The sequence below is a fragment of the Sinohyriopsis cumingii genome, chromosome 6 (assembly GCF_028554795.1).
Source record: "Sinohyriopsis cumingii isolate HCF-2022 chromosome 6, ASM2855479v2, whole genome shotgun sequence".
NCBI lineage: Eukaryota > Metazoa > Mollusca > Bivalvia > Unionida > Unionidae > Sinohyriopsis > Sinohyriopsis cumingii.
Window position 1 is genome coordinate 166,308,301 of NC_142966.1, and position 15,569 is coordinate 166,323,869.

Consider the following 15,569-nt stretch of genomic DNA (forward strand, 5'->3'; position numbering starts at 1 on the left):
TTTCATGGAACAATTGCATCGATTACCTTCTTCCCAATCCTTACCTGAAATACTCATCGAACGGGACCAACGGGAGTCTTGTGCCCAGCGCAAGTCACCCCCTCCCCCAATAAAGACAACAACATTTTGGGCGGAAACACTCCTCTCACTTCCAGTGACCCCTCGGACAGCATTACTCTGGAATTAAGAACAGCAACAAACAGTTTTACTTACCTTGCCCAGTGACAGTTACACGGCCAAATTACCACAGGCCTTGGATCACAAAACCCGCTGAGAAGTAGTTTTGGTGGAAATCATTCACTTGACACAAGTCCTAAATGTCCTTCCAAATCTAATTTTGTTGCGGTCGAAGTTCATGACGAACAAGTGCAACTGTCCTTGAATACCAATGTAAAATATGAGAATAAAACACATAACTCACAAAGTCAAAAGTGGACCTATAACTTGATAGTTCCTTCAGGCTATTATTTTAGAGTTCACCATTGGTGAGCACGATAGCTACAAGGCCTAATATACTGTTTGGTAAAGCCTTGGAGAGTGTCAGGAAAAGTGTCACCATTGAGTACAATTAAGTGGCTCGTCGCCCTCTGATACAATTTCTGGAGGGTAAAGTGTTGTCCATTATATTGTGTCCTGACATTTTGGACATTTTGGGCGGGAACAATGAGATGAGGATGACAATGATCAGCAAAAATAAATTACCAGTCATTTCCGACAATGATTATTTTACCAAGTTATTTCGTTCCCCGGTATAAAAGAACCAAGGACTGAATTTGATCTGTGTGTACTCCGATGTGGTGGAGTACAACGTGGTGGGACACACCTCCGTGCGGTTACTGCGTGTCATTCGTTTTAAAGTGGATTCTGCCACAAACGCTGACGAGGAAGGTGGAAATACCTATCACGTTCACCGCGAATTTGTACATCCTCACTATTTCACCGTCAGCAAGTCGTATTTTGACACTGTCAACATTGTAATAAAAGGAGATCTGGGACATAATATTTCATTCAATTCACCAAAGGGAAAGTCACGGTGAAACTCCATTTTCGAAAATGATTCCCCAACGATACGTAAGTCATGTATCCAGTTTACCAAGGCGTCGCTCGACAGCGAGGACATGGTTTAGGGGATATGTTGAAATCGGCCTTTCGTTCGGTGGTTCCGGTATTCAAACCAATGGTGATACGAGGATTGCACACTTTGAAAGATGCTGCATTGACGCACGGCAAAGAATTATCCAAATTGTCATCATCGACAAACAAAACCCCAAAGAAGCTTTCCTGTTGCAAACGGGCAAAGACATTTTGGGCCGACGATTCGGCATACAGGATGACAATCACTGTGTTATCTGGGGGTAGAGGATTTGCAAACCGAAGTTCCACAGGAATCTAGCCTGATTTTATAGGGTGGAAATGTCCCTCGTCGCTGCCTAGGTCTGGAGTGAAATCAAAAGCCCACAAAGCATAACCTCCTGCAAAATCGTGCTTGAATAAGTGCACATAAGTCTGTGTGGATAATAGAGTGTGTGTTTGAATAAGTGCGCATACGTTTGTGTGGATAGTAGATATTTGGGGTTTGTAAGTGTTCGCGTACATTTGTGTGGATAATAGGTATTGTGGTTTTTGATAGTATAATTTGGGTTTGCTTTACTCCTTCTGATGTGTGGATATTTTATTTTGGTTTTGTTTCTTCTCCTTCCCGTGTGTGGATAGTATATATATTTTTTTGCTCCTCATCTTTGTGTTGATAGTATATTTGTGGTTTGTTATTCGGTCCTTCCTGTGTGTGGATAGTAGAGAGTGTTTTAATGCGTTTTCATACCTTTGTGTGAATGGTAGATATTGTGGTTTTTGGTAGTATAATTTGGGTTTGTTTTTCTTCTCGTGTGTGGATAGTATATTTTGTTTTTGTTTTTACTCCTTCCCACGTGTGGATAGTATAATTTTATTTTTTTTTCTCCTTCCCGTTTGTGGATAGTAGAGTGTGTGGTTTGTATTTTCTTCTCTCCGCGTGTGTGGATAGTAGATAATATGTGAAGTGAGTGTAATGGATGTTTTCCTTCACGTCCGTGCATGATAAATATAAAGTCAAAGCGTTCATCTTTCGCGCCATTCAACATTGAATACACGAAGATGGCAATATATTTGTTCAACAAATTGAAGGACTGTTGGTACTGGATCATGGAGGTAGCCTGTCTGGTGGAAAGGCATGAGAAGGAATGGAAGTATCAAGGTATCCAAGACTTTGTCACTAGCCTGAAAGTAGCCAGGGATCTGGTACAAGATATGATAGAAGAGAAAGTAGAAAAGTTAAGACGCTTCATTAAACCAAAATATGTGAGATTGGGAACCTATATGTTAAAATTCCCCATGTTAAATTCCCATTGTCCCCAGCGTACACTCACTCCCAGTTTAACAGTACAGTCCCATTGTCCATAGGGTATCACCTATTATTATTATTATTATTGGGGCCCTGGGTGGCCGAGTGGCTAAGCAAAGCGCTATTACCAAATCATTATCATCACACCTCTGAAAGCGTGGATGTGAGTATAAGACAAAGCTCACCAGTAGCTTCTCGGAGGTTCTTAGCTAAGTTTTGCTGGGTTCTTCCTCTACCAGTTCTACAAGCCGCCATGTATAGCCCATCGAGTGCTTAAAACATGGCGTTAAACCCACATTATTATTATTATTATTATTATTATTTGCGTGTGAATTTAGTAAGGAAACCTTATGCTGACGTACTAGAAAATCGCAACTCTTTTATATTTCCAGTTCTTTTTAAACAAATTTGTCTTATACAACTATTATTGTGCTGACGTGCGCTTAAACCCAGATACACATATGCATCTATATCTTCACCATCACCCCACCATTAACGCATAGAGAGACCTGTTCTCATACTTTATACAGTGGTGTTTACTATTGGCTTCATAAAAACCAATCAATCAAAGTATCTGCGTCGAAAAGGCACTTTACCGATTTCTCAGAAACTTTGCTCCTGCTAGGAACAAGGGGGAAACAATCGCGGACTAGATGTAGAAAATCTTTGATAACTGGATGAATGGTCTTTGAGATTTCGACAGATGGTAGATGACAGTTGGTTGAATGGTCTTTGACATTTGGAGAATTGATCTTTGGTAGTAAGCGTGTCTACCCCATCCTATGCCTTCCTCCCTCCCAGCACCGAAACTAAAAAACAAACAAACAAAAACAGAAGAAAACGAAATCAAAACCAAACGACAAAGCGTTGTGTACAAGATCAAATGTTTGCATTTCTCTCAGTGAATATTCAAGAACTCATTATCAGGAGGCAACGGACAGGACCCAGATTCACCTAAGATATGAAAATGTCTTCCTCATACTGAGATTTTTTAATACAATATTTTTTTTGTTGGTTGGTTGGTTCATGACAGATTTTTCACCGAACATTCAGTAGTCACATGGAATATAAGAACATACATAATATTTTAAATTTGTCTGACAAATTCTTCTTGTGTGTAAGTGCATGGTTGTGTGTGGACGCGTGTTTGTGTGGTAGTGTGTATATCTGTCTATGTACGTGTTTCTCCGTTGAAATTGAAATGTTGAGTGTTTCCTCAAACCATATGAATTCCTTGGTTGCATTTGCAATAATACAAAAAAAGTTTTCAAGTGTTCAGTTTTAAAACAAGCGAATTTGCAACGTGTACACTTTCTCTAACTCTTACAGAAAGATTGATATTGTCTAACGTCTTATGTTACGTGTTTAATCTCGAATAAACAGTAACAAAAGAAAGAGTGAAAACAACAAGCATTGAAACATTTAACAAATACTGTATTACCCTGGGGAAAAAACCACTATCAAAAGGAACAAATAAGAAATTACGGCTTTAAGATTCAAATCCAAAAATAATCCAAGAATAATTCATGAATACAATTTTGGAAGTCCTAATAATGAAATGCTACTTAATTCAAGTTTGAGCAACGACGAAGAATCCAACATGGAAGGCGATGACGTATGCTTATTCCAGTACAGTACTGTAGTCTACAGTTCCCTGTAGGAATAAAAGAAATAACACTCCGGTGTTGGAAATCCGAATAAAATTTTTAAGGAATGTCTTTGGTCAAGAATTATGTATGAACACTGAAAATATTTCCAGAGAAACTAATTTAACTTTTAGAATCCAAATAATCTGAAGGAAAATTAACATATAACTCGAAAACCGGTTACAAGAGAAGGAAACGACTTGACATCAAATGTTTTAAGTCCAGACTGAGATTATTTCTCTACAACAATGGTATAAAAATGAATACTGCGCAAAACAGATGCACGGATGAGGGTCACGTGATAATGTTTACGTCACGTACTCTCACCATGACCTGTTTACTTCACTAAACACTATTTATAAGTTTAGGGTCACGTATCCAATACAACCTCAAGGTCAAACTATTTTCTGAAAAAAATCAAAATCACATAAACAAGATTATATTATAAATATCATGTAATAGAACAAAAAAATTAAAGCTGACAAACAAACAATAAAATTAAAATAAATATAAATTAAATCAGATATACGTAACCAAAGTATCATAAACATGACAATGTCGAATCTCATTTTCTTGAATAATCTTAAGAAATATAGTTTGATATCTTCTGCATTGTGTGTGCATATGTGGTATCCTGCATTCCTCAAGCTGAGGCTGAAAAAAAGAGTAATATAAAATATAAATCTTCCATTTACTTAATTGGACGGTCCCAGGTTACTCATTGGTCTAAAACTCTCGCCTTTACCGCTCAGTGCCATCTCACCTCTGTCCGCATGGGTTCGAGTCTCAGGTTCGGTCAATGTAGGTATGTGAGAATGGTTGCCAGCATCTTCCCGTGGGTTGGTAGTTCTTACTGGGATTTTTTTCGAGGTAGTCTTCCACCATTTATACTGGCCACCCTGTATAGCCCATCATGCGCTGAAAAATGACGTTGAACCAAAAAACAACATCATACTTTACTTTGAATTAAATTTCTGAGGACTACAGACTTTGCATTGAAACATGAATAATAATAAATTTAATCTCTAGTAACAGGTCCCTAATATTGTAAACACTTACTGTTTTGAATATCGTATGTACTCGCATATAAATGAGCCTAAATGTAACCATAGTCGTCAAAGATCTGCCAGTGCATATGTTTACAATTGCATAATTATGTTTTAAATACGACACGTTTAATTATAGTATATAAATCAGCGAGTTAGCAAATTTAATGTAAAAAAAGATTGAAGAGCGCATTATTTCTGCTGACTGCCATATTCTAAGACAACCAGAATTCATATTTGAAGACATTACTCGGCCATTTCCGTCAAGTATTGAAATAACACCACCTGACGGAAATGTCTGAGCGATATTCCCATCAATTAGAAGTGACAAATATCGACTACATCCCTGATAACCTTATGTGAAGTCTTGTTTTTGACCTGATATATTTACTTGTATGCCAAGTAAATGACGTAAACGATAAACAGTAAGGCCGGGTTTATAATACAGTACAGTACACCAAATGAGCTATATTTAAAGCGAGAGAGTCACTACTAAGAAAACGCCGCAGGAATTGGAAACAGTAAGATTGAGAACACTGAAGAAGAAATATCAGAATGTACCCTGTCAACGATATCAAACTTCAAACGGGACACCGAATGCCAGTTGTTGGACTGGGTACATGGCAGGTAATTGTGCTTTACCTTTCCATGATTTTACTTTAATTTTGACGAAAGAGACTCGTAATATTTTCCCTGGCCTTGATAACTTATTGATTTTCAAATGCGAATACTAAAGTTGCTCGCCGTTTTCAATTTCACGTCAGACTTTTTTATACTACATTTCCTCGGCAAAACTCCCACCCTCGAATAACAATACTGATGTCAAAATAATTTTTAAAAAATCAGTGATATATACGATTTACAGTTTGTAAATAACTTTACTATTAATCTAATGTTTCATTGTGTACATTTTCACCATTCACCACTTCATAGGGATGAAAATAAAGAATTTTATCTCAATTTATATTTCAATTGCAATGGTTTCAAGCAAGGCCGGATTATCCATAGGGCAAAGTGAGCAATGTGCCCAGGGCACCCGAGGCCCCGTGTATTATCGTCTTATTAAAAGGACAGGGCCCGCGATGCTCAAGGGAACCCGTATATTATATTCTGATTTCACAGGCAGTGTTGTTAATAGTACTGTAATCATATATATCGACAAGGCAGGACAGCTATGGGCCCCCATGTTGGCTGCGCCCAGGGCCCCCAAAGGCCTTAATCTGACTCTGGTTTCAATGTAAGTACTAGTGTTCTTCAGTGTCCAGCCAGAGGTTAAGGAGGATGTGTGGGAACTATAATTAGGTTAAAAGTGGGTGTATGCGATAAATTTAAAGTTAAAGCACAATTTTGTTTTGAATTTTAAAAATATTTTTGTTATCTGAATAAGCTGATTTTACATAATTTCCATCATTAAATCAGCACTATTCCGAGGCATGTGCTCTCTTGCCTATTCTATCTAAGTTAGGCCCCGCGTCGGAAGTGTATTTTGAGTCGTCCGTTATCCTCGTGTCCGTCAACAATTGCTATTTTTCAACTTCTAAAAATCAAACTCTGAATCAATTTCAACCAACCTTGTAGGGAGCCTCTGGGCATGAAGGTATTTCGGTTGTGTATGAATAACCAAATTTGAACAAAGTAACTAGACATGAAGCCATCTTAAATATTTACTACTGATTCCGACCTCTATCAAACCTTTCATATCTCTACAATAGATGCCGATCCGTCATCAAATATGGCTCCCGCTGCTACACATAGACAAACATTGAAACAACTTCTTCTGAATAACCGCTGAACAGAATATAGCCAAATTTTGAAGAAAGCAATCTGGTACTAAAATGACGTCGACCAGATCACCAAGATGGATGTCGGTATATATATAGAAATATAGAAATACCTTCAAGCCTATCAACAACCTTTGAACATAATTTCACCACATTGGAAAGAAAGAATTCTAGAGTAAAGGCCTTTAAAGATTTTACAAATGATGAAGATCTGCTATCAGTATGGCCTAAAGTTCAAAAGCATTCCGATATAAAGATCTGCTATCAATGTGGCCTAAAGTTCAAAAGCATTCCGATATAAAGATCTGCTATCAATGTGGCCTAAAATTCAAAAGCATTCCGGTATGAAGATCTTTCAGATTAATATAAATTGTGTCAAGCCATTATAGATTTTGACCGCGGTAAATAAAATTGGAAAGGGGGGGGGGGGAAGAAAACAAGTTTAAATGAATTTTCATAAACTTTTGGACAGAATCTAACCAAATTTTACCGAGAAAACAAAAACAACTGGATCAAAGACATTTCAATGTATGTCTCACCAGCTTTCGCATAGGAGTCACACATTTATGCGCTCGGCATTAACACTGGATCAGATTTAGTGGAAGTTAATTAAAGTTGGTTATAGTTTTTTTTTTTTTTTTTTTGTTCTACGTCTAAAACAGTGTTAGTCGTTGATTTCATACCAGGACCACATACTCAGTAAGCACCGATCTTCATTTCATAGTCACCTCACCTCCCAGTACCCCTCCAAACAAGGTCAAGTCCAATTGAAAATCTTGGTCAAGTTTTCTATTAAAGTTTATATTTTTCTTATGGCACTATGTTGCAAATTAAAAGAGAAATTGTTGTCAAACCTTGGCGGTACAACGAATAATCACTGCACTTTTAACTTCATGCATCCTCCCCACCCCCTCCGCATATATCCCGGAAGGAAGGTTAGGATCATTTGAAAATCTTGGTTAAGATTTATTTTTTAGTTTTTCTTTCAGGAATTGATATGCAATATACCTGGATTATAGAATTAGCGAGACGGTCACCATTCATTGTACACATACCTTCAATCAGGTTTGGTTAATGTTTCGGTTAAAGTTTAGCTGCATGGTCATAAGTCCCGAACTTTTAGATGGATTGCTGCATTGCCATACGTCCCGAACTTTTAGATTGATTGCTCTATGGCCATAAGTCCCGAACTTTTAGATGGATAGCTGCATGGCCATAAGTCCCGAACTTTTAGATTGATTGCTCTATGGCCATAAGTCCCGAACGTTTAAATGGATTGCTGACAATCATGGAAAGTAGAGTCAGTAATAACTGTTCCCTTTTCTGTATGATAATAGGTCCCAAACCTTTAGATGCACATCCATTATACTTCAACTGTGGAATTAAAAAGCTCAACATTTTTATAGCAATGTAAAAGCTCAACATTTTTATAGCAATGTAACCCTATTATTTATGTGAACCTCATGCACGTTAAGGGTCATTGGAAACATGGGCGTCACTAGGGTTTGTGACCCCCTTCCTGCACAAAAATTCAAAAAGTTTATAGAGAGTCATTTTGGTGTGTCCGCCCCACCCCCCGATGGTGTCACTCGGTGCGGGCCGCACCCCTCCACCAGTGACGCCACTGATTGGTAATTCAAACATATTTGTATCAAGCAGGTGAGAATATAATTCGTTGAAATGACTGGTGTTTAAATGATGCAAAAATATGGCTGCTTTTTCTCAAAATAAAAATAGAGATAAAAATAAAACTTCTCTTTAAAAGTCATTGAATAGAACTTGAAAAAATATGACAGAAAGCATCCTTTCAAATCATCACCAGTGAATGATAATTCATTGTCAAATGGAATTGGAAGAAATTGCTACAGAAAACGTCCAACTAACCCCGATTTCTTGGTCAATTACTTGTCTTTTGCTGCTAGGTTGTTGTCAAGTAGGTGAGATATAGCAGTTTCACTTGGAACTCTTGTTTTTTGTCGTTGTATGTACTTATTTAAAAATTAGTCTCTCTCTCTCTCTCTCTCTCTCTCAAACACTGAACGATATTTTTTGTTGATGTGACCATTTTTCCACCAGCAGTTTTATGATATACAACATGTATTGAAACTCAAGTATTGTATGACCACAGAAGTATCGATTAGCTCACTTTTGAATGTACTTTTGCTTCCTCGTCCCTATTGATCGCTACGTATCACGGTATTTGGTGTGCTCGCTATGGCTGTACGAGTCAAACGTATGTCGAACGACTCCTAAATTAATTTTCAAAACATTGCGTTGGTATTACACGTACAATATCCGTAAAATATAGTCCACTATTCTGTATTGCAGTTATCATATATAGAGCAACACATATAGTATATATTGATGAAATAGTATGGCAACTCAGGCCTGTCTAATATTAACGGGTCTAGTATGCATTTTGTTAAGAAACAGATGAAGAATAATATTTGGTTGGAGCGTGCCTGAGTGAACTATAACTTCTGCAAGTTCTGAATAATGTTATTTATAGCCTTCAACCCGGATGTACTTAAACCAATCTAATGTTGCTAATGCAATAAAACAGGCTGCGCCCCGAACTGTCGGTAAATGTATTCAGAAAATTCCCGGAAAAACCAATCAGCATGTTGAGTCATACAGGCAGATCGATAATCGATATGATCATAATTGGAAATAAGTAATTAAGAAGGATTGATGTCAATAAGAATTTTTTGTTTGTTTGATTCTGAACATATAACCATCCATAGAAAATTAATATAGAATTTTCAAGAAAACACAATTATGACTGTTGCATATGTGTACACAAAGACATGCTGTAAAACGTGACTATGTTTTATAGCATTTGAATTTTAAGACCCTTAGGCTTCATATACATTTCACCCATGAAGATAAAATGAAAAATAATGATGAAAGACCCAAAGGTGGAAAGAGATGAAGGCGATGTATTTTTTAAATTTTCTTTTTTATTAAAGTCCAAGCCAGGTGAGGTAAAGGTCGCAGTAGATGCTGCCATCGAAGCTGGTTACAAGCATATTGACTGTGCCTATATATATGGAAATGAGGCTGAGATAGGGCAGGCAATCCATGATAATATTATTGGTGGCAAAGTCAAAAGAGAGGATCTCTTTATTGTAACCAAGGTAATGAATAACATATGTATGTATGTATGTGTGTGTGTGTGTGTGTGTGTGTGTGTGTGTGTGTGTAAACGAAAATATTATCAAGTTTGACTGATCGATTGTTTGATTGACTGATCTGAAGCACCAGATAGTTCGATCAATATTTCTGTCACAAGATGAAGCCGAGTTGGGACTGGAACTGGATTAGGAAAGACACCCAAAACAACTGCGTTAATAAGGTATTTATTTATAAACGCAAATTAAATATTGACAAAATCTGACACCATTATAAACAAAAAGATAAGGAAAATTATAAGGTTCCTAACATGGAACTATCAACAACAAGCAACTCAACGAAAAAAACTCGAACATGAATTTAACAAATGGACTTTCAAACAAACGTGAATTAAGTCCTATCACCGATCAAAAAAAAAAGTATATGAACAAAACCCCAATATAAACAAAGTCTTGAATGTATCGTTCATATAACGATATTGAAATGCATGTAAATTTGAATGTATCGATCATACAACGATATTGAAATGCATGTAAATTTGAATGTATCGTTCAAATAACGATATTGAAATGCATGTAAATTTGCTCAGATAGCAATAGTGAAAATAACAACATGGAACACGTAATATATATAACTATCGTGGCGCCCATTTAACGTCCAAGATGTAACTCCGGTTCCACTCGCTCTAGTCAATGGTCAGAGAAGCGCCCACGGATGGTCCTCCCCTCTCAGTCTGTTGAAGGATCCCTCGAGAGACCTCACATTCAACACAGACCTGATGGTCGCGAAGCCTTGGTCCCTCGCATCGAGAACACCAGTACACTCTTCCGAACCCACGTCACCAGACACAGCGTACACGTCACAAGAAACCAACCAGAGTTCTGTGACTCCACATCAAACCATGCATAAGGCAGCTCTACAGCTGGAGATTTGCTCCCTTAAAGGTGTTAACACCTCTTAGTCCCATCCCAACATATATGGTTGCTTAGGACATAGAAGTGGCACCCTGGGTTTTTCCAGATAGTGTTGTATGCTATGGGTTTCCCTGTCCACCCACCAATGTGTTATAAATGTTTGTGTTATAAAATTAATAAAATAGTATAAATAATTTAGCAGCATTACTCTTTGTTTTGTTCGTCAAATGTTATTGTTTTGATTATTCCTTTGAGGTTTGGAGAGAATGTACTATCTTCCCTTTGCCTAGGCTGGCAGTGGGCCTGATTTCCATTTTCTCACAATAACTTAGGAGAGTTCTAGCTCCCTCTAAAGTTATATAAACTTTGAAGTAGTTTTCTTCCCCTTATTTTGTTTATTTGTTTGCTATATTAGTGACTCTGAAAGAGTCTGTAAAGTCCAGTGTGTGTTGTTTGTGGTGTTGATGTTGTATATTGTCACCATATTTGTGTACGGACGGCATTATCTAGATCAAATTCGTCTCAGTTTTTGTTCCTTATTTAAGGCTTAACATTTTTTGAAAAGAGGCTTTGCCTTTAGATCCTAATGATAAAAATAATAAAGTGTATATACTGCATTGTTTTACTGTTTGTGAGTGGGTGTTGCTTGTGTCTATTTTATGCCTTAGCATAAGTTACTTGTTTATTGTGTGTATCAAAAGGTTTGGTACATTTTGTGCCATAACACTTGTTGTTTGGTCTAATCTGGAGTTTCCATTAGGGATGAGTATTGCATTTGCTTGTGTATTTATCATTTGTTTTATTTGCTTTATGTGTTGGTTATATGAGTAGGTACCTTGGTACCTCATGTACAAAAAGGGATTGAAAGTCTCCATCACGTGGACGTGATGGAAAACATTCCCTTTTGTATATAGATTTTCATTTTGAAGCATCTTGACGCTTCATTTCTGAAAAGGGATTGAAATGCTCAATCACGCGGGCGTGATTAAAAGCGTGTTAGTTTGTGCGCAAGATTGTTTTAGATTAGATTATTAGTTGTGTTGTAACAGGATCACGAGAATAATGCAATTGCTTAACTTTGGACATAGTTTAGTTGCTCGGCTTGGGATTATGTGTACCAAATATAAATAAATAATATATATAAATAGTATAATTATACAGTTCGATGGACGGTCTGGGGCTACCGTGAATACTTTTTGTATGTGATATTGTGTCAAATTGAGAATGAGTTCCAGATTGTCTAAAAAAATATATGTTACCTTAATTGCTTGTTAGTTTTTTTGTTGTACAGTACCTTGGTGCTTGTACATTTTATTAGAATGTGTTTTTGTATTGTAGTGTTTTGTAATATCATTTGTTATATTTGATACGGGGGGGGGGGGTCTGGATTTTCTTCTTTTGAACGACTTAAAGGCATAAAACCCAGTCCTTCCTGTATTTTTTTTTTATTTTTCCATATTTGCTCCCGTAAAGGAGTAAGCTTCCTGACAAGACTCGTCGTAATGTAATTCGTTTATAGAGAATTTGCTCTGTATGTATACTAGCCGTGACAGATATGCGCATCTAGGTACTTAGTTTTTTCCGCTGCAGGCAATTTGCACATGCAGCATAGTTTGTGTTTCAGTCAGTATTTCAAAATAACTAGAGCCGAAAAAATATACCACCCTCGGCTGACGCTGTACGCGGCAACGAAACCCGAGTACATTTTTTAACACATATACATAATGATATAACTCACATACAATTCCGTGACAATTTCATGGAACTAAAACTACGTAATGGTAATCATGAAGAAGGGGATCGACACCTATTGTATTCTTTTATTAAACGTCAGATACTCTCTTAATAAATAAACAAGACATAGTAAATGTGATTAGCTTACATACATACATACATACATACATACATACATACATACATACATACATACATACATACAGTCGATTGGGCCAGAAAAAGAAGTAGAATGGAAGACCATATAATCTCAATCATTTTAATCAGCGTCATCGACATATTCATGTCCTTATGTTTTCAACAGCCACAAAACTTACACAATTTACAGTCATAAAATGGCTTATAAAGGTTGAAGATCACAAGGAGAAAATACAACCTCAGACATTTCAGACTTGAAAAATGTTCCACATAAAATGACAAAAAGGCACTGAATACATATCTTATGTCCTTACTTCTTTTAAATGCATTTCCTGTAAATGACGCTTACAAACGTGGACGGCAATTTTTATGTACATAACTCAGAAAGCGAGGAAGTTTAGATTTTACCTACGTATAACCCTCTCAATTCCAGCTTTGGAATACATTTCACGATCCGGCATTAGTTGAGGAAGCATGCCGAGGCAGTTTGAAGGCACTTCAACTAAAGTACTTAGATCTCTACCTCATTCATTGGCCAATGGGATTCAAGGTATGACATCCATCAACCACCTTCTCTCCTTGATACTTTTTTTCATACAATAATTCAGCGGGACACTGTTTTTGGATTGACCAAAAAATATACGAATGAAAACATTGTTCGATGCATTTGTAACGCCTTAGTGTTTTAGGGCATGCAAATGTAATCTTTGAGGCAGAAAAAGAAAGTTCCTATTTGTTTACAGCAGGTTGTACAACATCAATAAAAATGCTCTGTTAATGTACACGTGTTGACAGAATATATATATATATATATATATATATATATATATATATATATATATATATATATATATAATACGCTTTTAGGTTTAGTCATATTGCGACGTAAAAAAAATGACGATCTCTGCCGTTGGATCACATCATGTTTGTAATACGAAACAAGGATTGACCTAGAAGTTGTGAATGCATCAAACTATATTTTGATTTCAAAGTTCTTGGTCAGTGTTATGGTCAGACCAGAAGTAGCCTAGATAGTCTGAATAAATTCCGATATCTCTTTTGGAATGAAATTTCCAGCGAACAAAATTTAAGTTTGTTCTGTAAAGTACTGCATTGATATACATCCACTGCATATTTTTGTTTAACAGAAATAGAAGAAGTATTTCAAATGACATGTGCGGAACTAAATTACTAATTCAGAGCATTTTTCTTCGAGACAAAATTTTTCTCGGATGTAATTTAGAGAAAAATTATACAGTTTGCTCGCCACAAATACCTTCGCAAAAGAAGAGAAACCACAATCAATTTGGACCACCTTAGGTATTTCTATGATTGAATGACTGTTGGATTGACCAAAAAGATACGAATGAAAACATTGCTCGATGCATTTGTAACTTATCGGTTAATAATTGTTTTGTAAATAACCGAGGTGGTTCGCATTACACCTACTGGGGATTGACCTATAAGTTGCGAAAGCTAAATCATATAGTGGGACCATTCTAGACACATACGTTATTCGCTAGTATGTTGTCGCAGGAATTTACAGAAGAAAAAAATTCTCCACAAGAAAGAGAAGCCACTATATGTTCGGACTACGTAGGCTATTTGTACGATGAAGGACATCGACCGGATGTCTTCCCAATCGATATTTGTTGATGATGGCGAAGGCAAGTAGTTCGCTCGTTCAGAACGCTTTTGATTTTATCTCATATCACGGATCTGTTATTGCGCAGAATGTGTTTGACATTTGAATTACAAAATGTATTAATTCATACCGGAAATGACGTTACGTGCCCAGCTGTTCGCAGAAGGGTGGGAATATTTTTCCTAAAAATAAAAACTCCTAAATGCGTAGATGCACACCATAAAAAAGAGCACTGAAATTCCAAAATACAAAATACACGATGCAAGAAATTTTATTTCATGATGGAAGTTTAGAAAACATAAAAACACTGACTCTTGGCAAGTTGTTATACCGAAATATATAGTAAGTTGAACAAATTTAAAGACCACATCCACACTGTGACTGATCAATTCGACCATCCTTTTTAATGGAATTGTCTGTAATATAGGTAACTCGCTTTTTCATTGAGGCACGACAATCACTTTTCGGAAAGTCATGAAAATTGGTTGAACATAGACGGAGTAAACTAGAAATGCAAGGAACCTACTTGACTAAAGCTCCACCTTCACTATCAGGGGAAGTAACTGATCGATGCGGCCACCCACTCCCTTTCGGTTAATTGTACGATTGACCGAGAAGATAACGAAATGATAAATAGTTTGATGCACCAGCAACTTCTCGGCCAATCCTTGCTTCGTATAAGCTAAGATGGTATGAACGCAGCTATCGGCATACATTCGATATGTGATCTAATGGGTTGGCCTTGAGGTCGCTAATGTAAATTACTGCATTTTATTCTGTGTAAGCGGGTATTCAGTCTTCATCTTACTGCATTTTTACGTGGCTAAGAAAGGCACGATGTCAAATACCTACGTGGATATTGTATGTGTCAGCCAAAACAGGTTCATGTACTGGCATTCATATTTGCAAAACCACGTGATATCAGTCTACGTTGCCTTGGATAATTTCAAAAGGTCGTCTGTGGCGTGACTGTAAACTGAACGAACTCCTCAGGATCTGGATCAGACACGTTAGCGATAACTGATAGATAGTCTTTAGACATGTGACATCGAGTACACGTGAAAGAGAGGCAACTTGCTTTGTTGTTGTTGTTGTTCTAGGGTTTAACGCCATTTTTCAGCACAAGATAGGCTATACATGGCGGCCAGTATAA

The 15,569-nt window shown here is 36.9% G+C and overlaps 1 protein-coding gene across 1 annotated transcript in view; it reads left to right on the forward strand.

Annotated features, from left to right (window-relative positions):
- The first annotated feature begins 5,532 nt into the window (after positions 1–5,532).
- Positions 5,533–15,569, forward strand: part of LOC149798476 (aldo-keto reductase family 1 member B7-like) — a 43,412-nt gene continuing 33,375 nt past the window's right edge. The window contains exons 1-3 of the mRNA XM_089963677.1: positions 5,533–5,699; positions 9,823–9,990; positions 13,205–13,321. Coding sequence (XP_089819803.1) covers positions 5,628–5,699; positions 9,823–9,990; positions 13,205–13,321 — 357 coding nt within the window. The 5' untranslated portion in view covers positions 5,533–5,627. The remainder of the gene's footprint in view (positions 5,700–9,822; positions 9,991–13,204; positions 13,322–15,569) is intronic.